Raw genomic sequence first — 6,865 nt, forward strand, 5'->3', positions numbered from 1 at the left:
TAAGCACCTCAAACCTTACCCCCAGGTCTAATCGAATTGAGTGGTACATAGGAACATATCGGATAGCTTCGATTCAATTGTAGGTGATTCCTTCTAAGATGCTCGCCCTTCCTGGATCTCCATCGAGCACTACGACGATGTTTCTCTTGGGATCTCCGTCGTCCATGGAGACGATTGTGTTATGTGCCACTGTGTCGGGTCTCCTTCTTTCCTTAGGGCTTCTGGTTTAGGACATGGCTACACAAGTACTTAGGGCTACTCCTTTGTTCTTCATCATGTTGTTGACCAAGGTCATGATTCGCTAAAGAGATAGTGTATATTTAGGAGGTGGTCTCATATCCCTCCATTATATAGGACGTTGACTGAACCTGATCCCCGATCGGTAATAATGAATTTATTCAAGGTGGTATACATACTAACCCCTTAGGTGATGAACTCATGATGCATCAGCCAGTAGGGTAACTCTGTGTTGTGTATTATCAGCATCTTGGCCAACACTGTTAGGTAACCTCACCACTCAAAAAACAAAGGTTACCATAGCAGGTTTAGGTGTGCAACCAAACAAGTCCCTTGTTGGGTTGGGTTTGGCAGGAGGCGATACTTGATGCTCATTCCGTACTCCAATACTGAAAATTGCGCACGATTAATAAGATTAGAATTACTTACTAGTTCCTTGTTGATTAGCCCAAAATGGGGGCAGCGCGATGTATGCAGTTATTACAGCAGTATAGGTAACCCAGAGTGAGTGACAGACTCTCTTCTTATGTATCCCTCCCTAGTCCCTAGTGGGGAGCTTCTTCATCTTGAGCTCCCCAGGTTAATAATCTTGGACTTGTGGGTGACAAATTATACTAGCATGCATGCATGGCCAATATTTGTAGCAATTCGATCTCATCGACACGCACACAGCTACACTAGACCGACTGATTTACTGAGGGATGGATTATACAGGTTACAATTACAGCAGGAGGTAGAGAGCATCTGTTGTTGACTGAAGGAATGTGACGACTGCCGTTACCGGTCGCCGTGGTGGTAGTGCGGGTAGGAGTGGCCGCCACCGCCGCCGTATCCGTTGTAGACTGCGTGCTGCTGGTGCTGGTAGTATCCACTGTGGCCGCCGCCGGTGATGCCGCCCATGGTCATGGGCGCCGGGTGGTGGTAGACGGCCGGGGGCATGGGCGCGGCGGGCACGGGCTCGCGGGGAACCGGGGTGGATGCGAAGATGTGGTCGTCGGAGGGCGAGGGGCGGTCGCTGGATGCGCTGCCCTGCATCCTGGCGACGTAGAGTCGGTACTTCTGCAGGTGGCTGGCGACGTTCTCGCGGCTGAGGCCGTCGACGTTCATGAGCTGCATGATGGACTTGGGCACGGCGTGCTTGATGCCCAGGTGCGCCACCACGTCCACGAACCGCTTGTGCAGCTGCGGCGTCCACACCAGGCGCGCCCGCTTCGCGGCGGTCTTCTCCCCCGCCGACTCCGCCGAGTTGTTGGTGTTGCCGTCGCCGCCGGCCCCCTTGGAGAAGGAGGGGAAGGAGCCGCCGCCGCCGCCGCCGGTGGCGTTGGGGCCGGAGGGCGAGGAGCCAGAGCCCGAGGAGCGAAGGCGGGAGACGGTGGCGGAGGACGCGCGGTGCACGTCGAGAAGGGTCCGCCCCGGCTCCGGCGGGATGCGGAACGCGGCGGCGAGCCCCGGCGGGACGAGCGGCTGCGAGAGCGGGGTCAGCTCGTCGCACCCCGGCAGGCCCGCCTCCCACTCCGCCACCCGCCCCTCGTACTCGTCGCCCCCGCCGCCGCCGATGAAGTCAAAATCGTACCCGCCCGCCTCCGACCCCATGGACGGATCCCCAATCAGAAAGCCAGAAAAAAAGAGATGGATGCGACCTTCTTCTCAGGTCCGAAGCGATCCTCCGATCAGCAGCCCGTGCCGCGCCACCTAGGCACCATGTACCTACCAAACTCCGGCGACGCTAGCGGCGGCCGGCCGCGGTGGGTGGATGAGAGAGGATCGATCGGGGAGAGAAAGATAGAGGAAGAAAAGATATTTTGGTGAGGTGAGGTGGGCGGAGCAGAGCAGAGGGAGATAATTTAATGGGCGGAAAGGGAATAAAGCGCAGATCGGGACGCCCACGTGGACCGACCGCTCACCAGGATATTTTCGATACGCTTTTCCACATCCAGCCGTCCGTGCCCGTGGCACGATCGTGATTCCACCGCGCTTTCCTGGGCGGTCTCGAGGGTGATGTGGACTGGAGATATTTCCTCGAGATTCGGGCTGCTCCGATCACGCGGCCACGTCCACCTATAACAACAACACTTTGTTTATGTGCGATTCCCTGCTAGTGCGGTGTCGCTCTCGCTCTCGGGCGGCCTACCAATCTTTTCCCAGGTCAAACTCACACTCCGATTCCCTTTTGCTAGTACAGAACTATCTTTTTTTCCCTCGACTCAACATCATAGATATGAAGTTTGTATAATTTTTTCCATTAATTAAAATAATGGCCATCACTGTTATAATTAGCGTTTCTTATGAGGTTGCATACACACATCTTGTGTTTTCCTACAGCTGCAAAATATGCTTCTGGTTGTTTCAAATAAAGTCTAGATAATACAGCTGCAAAATATACTTCCTTTGGGCTCGAGAATATATTTCTTTTATAAAGGGTAAAGTCCGGTCCAATGGAATATACCTGCCTCATCACCTTTTCACAAGGGGGTATAGGATATTCTTTGTGTTCTAGGATTAACGTCTGCAATTTTTCAAACCCAATATTTCTACAAGTTTAGTTAGATTTTTAGAAAAAAAGGTTATGAGTAGGCCTTTTAGTACACCATCCGTTAAAAAAAGCAGTGCTCAACTTCTTATTTGCATTCCACACAAAAGTATCTATAACAAAACGTGCCTACATACCTTGGTATCTAGACAAATTTAAGGGCCAAAAAACTCTTTTTTTGTGTGCTAGTATCAGTACATTTCACCTATGAGGCTCATCAATTTGTGGTGAAGCTCATCCAAACTACTCTACTATTCTCAATCTTTCTAATTTTTGGCAAATTTCTATCTCCTACGTATTTGCAAGCTAATTTTGGAAAAGCTCATGGAAAGCGTCATGCTGGAATGCAGAGGAATTTGGTTACCCCGTGCACGTGGAGGCACTAGTGGACAGAATGAATATATTCTGCTAATGTAATACCCCCTCTGAATTCATACATACATACATACATATCTAGGAAAAATTATTTTTTCTATTTTGTTTTACTAATCCAAAAAATTATTGAATCAGACTCACCGATTGGGGGCTACAGTAATATTTTCAAAATGTAATCATTTGTTAGGTCTAAATACTCTTTAAATTTGAATATGTTTATATTGAACAATATTCAAAATTTAGAAATTTCGGATATGAATTAAACTTTTCTCAAAATTTTAATAAAATTTCGAATCTAAAGATTTTTCGAATTTAAATATTTTGGATTTGTTTCGAATTTCAACAATTTTTGTATTTTAAATATTTTTTGAATCTAAACATTTTATATTTTAATATAAATATTTTTTGCATCATAATAAGTTTCGAATCTGAAACATAAGAAGAAAAAAGAAAACAAAGAGAAAATGAAAAGAGCAAAATTCCTTAAAATGTGAATTAGGCACTGCCCATGTGGGGGGTGTTCGGCACCACCAGGTAGGGGTCGGTGTATAGGATCCGTCGGGGAATAGGGGATCTCCTATTTATTGCTCGACACTGAAGCTAACCAATGCTCCGCCCGCGTCTTGGGCCGGCCTAGGTAACTATCCTCTCTCTAGTTTTTTTTTTCTATTTTTAAATTTTATTCAAAGTGAGTAAAAAATTAAAATGTTCAAAAAAGTAACTTGCAAAAATGAAAAAACCAGCAGAACTGGGAGGAAATGAAAAAAAAAAACAACAGAAAACTGAAACCGGCTGAAAACCGAAAAACCCTAACCCTATAAAAACAAAAACCGGAAGTATGCCACCCACGGTGATGGGCCTGGCCGAGCTGGAATCATGGCCTGCCAAAGTGTGCAGGTGCGGGCTTCTCATCAATCTTGTTTCTCCCATGGAAACATAGCCCATCTTCCATTCCCACATTTCTTCCTCGGCGAACCCACCGCCGCCGCCGCCGCCGGCTCACCGTAACCCGCCCCTGCTACTTCCTACCCATGGCAATGGCGTCACGCCGCGCCCTCCACCTCCTAACTTCTTCCCGGGGCATCTCCTCGACCCCGCATCTTGCCTCCCTCGGCTGGTTCGACAAGATCAAGACCACCGTCACCGACAAGATCAAGACCACCATCACCGGCCATGACGAATCCTTGAGCTCCTTCACGCTCCTCAGTAAGCGCTCCGGCTCCCTTCGTTTCCTACTTTCCTAGGTAAGGGGGTTCGTTGTCTGATTCGGAGCCTCGGGGATTCGCAGAGTACGCGGATGCGATGGGCAGGATGCCGAAGGACTCCTTCGCAGCGACCTTCAAGAACACCCACAAGGCCGCCGCCGCCGCCGCCGCCCACGAGAGGCACTCCGCCGTGCTCCGTTACCTCGGCGCCATCGACCCAACCGGCGAGGTAACACGACACCACGATCGGTTCAGACATCGCCTTGCTGCTTTGACGGTGGTGCTTAATCGGTTGGTGCTCTGTGTGTTTGTGTGTGTGTGCGGCTGCTTCTTTGTCGCGCGCGCAGAAACTGAAAACCAGCGACAAAATTAGTGCCAGCGAGCACTGCAAGTGCAGCGTCGCCGACGTGGAGAACGCACTGGCCAAGTACACGTGGGCGAGAGAGGCGCACAAGGTTGCGTTGAAGTTCAAAGAGGAAGGGAAGCCCATTCCAAGGTCGCAGAGTGAGGTAATTCCAGACTACTTCACTGCCACTGCCAGATAGGAACTGCTTTTGCTTCCTTTGCTCATTTTTAACAAGCCATGATGTTTCATGTCTCTGTCTCTCTCTCTTATTTAAAGTGGTATCTTTGCTCTAACTTACTCAACAATGACTAATAAAAATCGCAGTGTATGTTCTCCGTATCATCCAAGTCTTAACTTAAGGAGTAACCTTAGATTTCGTTGCTGCTATCCGATACTTGTTTCTTCTATGAATGATGATGGGCTTAGACTTCTAAAAAATGACAAAAGTGTTGCCTTTTCCTTGCACGAGGTAATCAAATCTATGAATTGTGTTGCCTTTGTAGATTCAAAAGCATATGGACAAGACGCCGTTGGATGTTTTCAGATCTAACCTGGCAAAGAGTGATCAAATAAGCAGGAATGCTCTTTGCCCATGCGGTTCAAGGAAACGATATAAAAGGTTTCATTCTTCCACGCCTCATACTATTCTTAAACTATTAATGATGTTTTGTTGCCGCTTTATTATTGGTTTTACCTCCCGTTCGGGAATCAGACTGCTGCAATCTTTTGTGTACAGTAACGTCTTTTACATGGAAACATGTAGATGCTTTAACCTGCTGTGCAAAATAAGTAACCGGTGGTAACTGCTATCTAGCAAAAGATGGATATAGGTTTACCGATATGTACATGGTTCAGACCAAATATGTTGATCATCCTTGCTTACATGGAATGTGGAGCATGGAACTTTGTAAATTTGGCAAATTGTTAGTACAAGGTATTGTTATCTGTGTCCACCATCCACCGGTTAAATTTGTTTTTTTACCAGGAAACCATAGGAAACCCCTATGGTATAAATTTCAATTAAATGAAAGAATGGGTACAGAAAGAACCTTAACATATGTGAAAAAGGAAGGAAAAACTAAGAAAAAAAAAGTCTAAACTAAGGATCAAAAGGTGCTAAGTTGTGATCATGGAAACTTACACCATTGCTAGTTTGTCATTCCTGTGCATCTGAACACTAGCTAAATGGTGTTTCACTTACTTGAACATGTAAATGGAACTCCAAACCCTGTCCGCTCCACTGCCACCTTCTCCTAGATGTTTGATTCCTTCCGTAATCCACACGTGACACCTATTTAATTTTAATTTGACCAAAAGTTGCCAAATGTGTGGCAACCAAATTTATTCACCACAACTAGCTATGTGTGGCCACCTGTTGTAGCGAACCAAACCGAGAAGATCATTTTTTTTGTTCTTTCTGGATCCAGCCTTTCTATTTCGACTATGGATTCATATTCTTTCTGCAATTTAATTTGTTGTTGCGTTGTGATGAAAATATTGTTGTTTTCTGAATAAAATTTGTAGGTGTTGTGGAGCTGCCTGAGGTGAAACTCCTTTGCGCTGATGTAGTTCGCTCCGTAATGATGAAGAAAAGTATGGTGTGACTCTTCACCTGGACAGCAGGCCTGCCCCGGTATTGTTGCAAACCTGGCTGCAAAACATGTAAAGCGCCATAAGCGGCTCTGTGTTATGAGGGGAGAACCATTCTCCTAAACGGTTGATTTACTGTCAGCATATAACTAACTAATTGGAGAAATTTCGTTTGTAGTATCTGGTATAACTAACCTGTTATACGACATGTTTTGAAAAGGCCCGCGAAGTTACAATGCATATCTTCCCCTTGTCAGAGATTGATTTGTAGGTTTTGATGCGATAACACGGTATGTCAAGTCTGCAACTCTATACAAGGGATCCTTGTTGTGTGTCTGGATTTCAGAGAAAAAAATAGAGCTGTGAAACAATATCTTGGCTGGGTAGAGGGCATATTTCCTTCTCATCGCTATGATGCTCAGGCCATGTTAGCTCAGCCTTGAAAATTGATTGACATCCGTACAAGTCTTGTTGGATGTTGATTATTTCGGTTTGTTTAGATCTATTGTTAGGTTTGTTGGTAGCAAGTCAACCCTGATCTTGTGCAGCATATCAGTTGTGTCTGTACAGAACAAGTGCCCA

At 46.5% G+C, this 6,865-nt stretch overlaps 2 protein-coding genes across 2 annotated transcripts; one reads left to right on the plus strand and one right to left on the minus strand.

Moving 5' to 3' along the window:
* Positions 1–839: 839 nt before the first annotated feature.
* LOC124665149 (transcription factor PCL1-like) lies at positions 840–2,066 on the minus strand. The gene has a single exon (XM_047202554.1). The coding sequence runs from the start codon at positions 1,828–1,830 to the stop codon at positions 1,015–1,017; it is 816 nt and encodes a 271-aa protein (XP_047058510.1). The 5' UTR covers positions 1,831–2,066; the 3' UTR covers positions 840–1,014.
* Positions 2,067–4,091: 2,025 nt separating this feature from the next.
* LOC124666375 (protein translocase subunit SecA-like) lies at positions 4,092–6,525 on the plus strand. Its single transcript, XM_047203706.1, has 5 exons — positions 4,092–4,348; positions 4,431–4,576; positions 4,695–4,856; positions 5,197–5,312; positions 6,218–6,525. The coding sequence occupies exons 1-5, from the start codon at positions 4,174–4,176 to the stop codon at positions 6,234–6,236; spliced, it is 618 nt and encodes a 205-aa protein (XP_047059662.1). The 5' UTR covers positions 4,092–4,173; the 3' UTR covers positions 6,237–6,525.
* The last annotated feature ends 340 nt before the right edge of the window (positions 6,526–6,865 follow it).

Source organism: Lolium rigidum, chromosome 6, assembly GCF_022539505.1.
Source record: "Lolium rigidum isolate FL_2022 chromosome 6, APGP_CSIRO_Lrig_0.1, whole genome shotgun sequence".
In the NCBI taxonomy this organism is placed as follows: domain Eukaryota; kingdom Viridiplantae; phylum Streptophyta; class Magnoliopsida; order Poales; family Poaceae; genus Lolium; species Lolium rigidum.

Coding starts and splice junctions, on each gene's coding strand:
- LOC124666375 (XM_047203706.1), top strand. CDS start 4,174: ATGGCAATGGCGTCACGCCGCGCCCTCCACCTCCTAACTTCTTCCCGG. Junction 4,349..4,430: donor GAGCTCCTTCACGCTCCTCA/GTAAGCGCTCCG, acceptor GGGGATTCGCAG/AGTACGCGGATGCGATGGGC. Junction 4,577..4,694: donor CCATCGACCCAACCGGCGAG/GTAACACGACAC, acceptor TCGCGCGCGCAG/AAACTGAAAACCAGCGACAA.
- LOC124665149 (XM_047202554.1), bottom strand. CDS start 1,830: ATGGGGTCGGAGGCGGGCGGGTACGATTTTGACTTCATCGGCGGCGGC.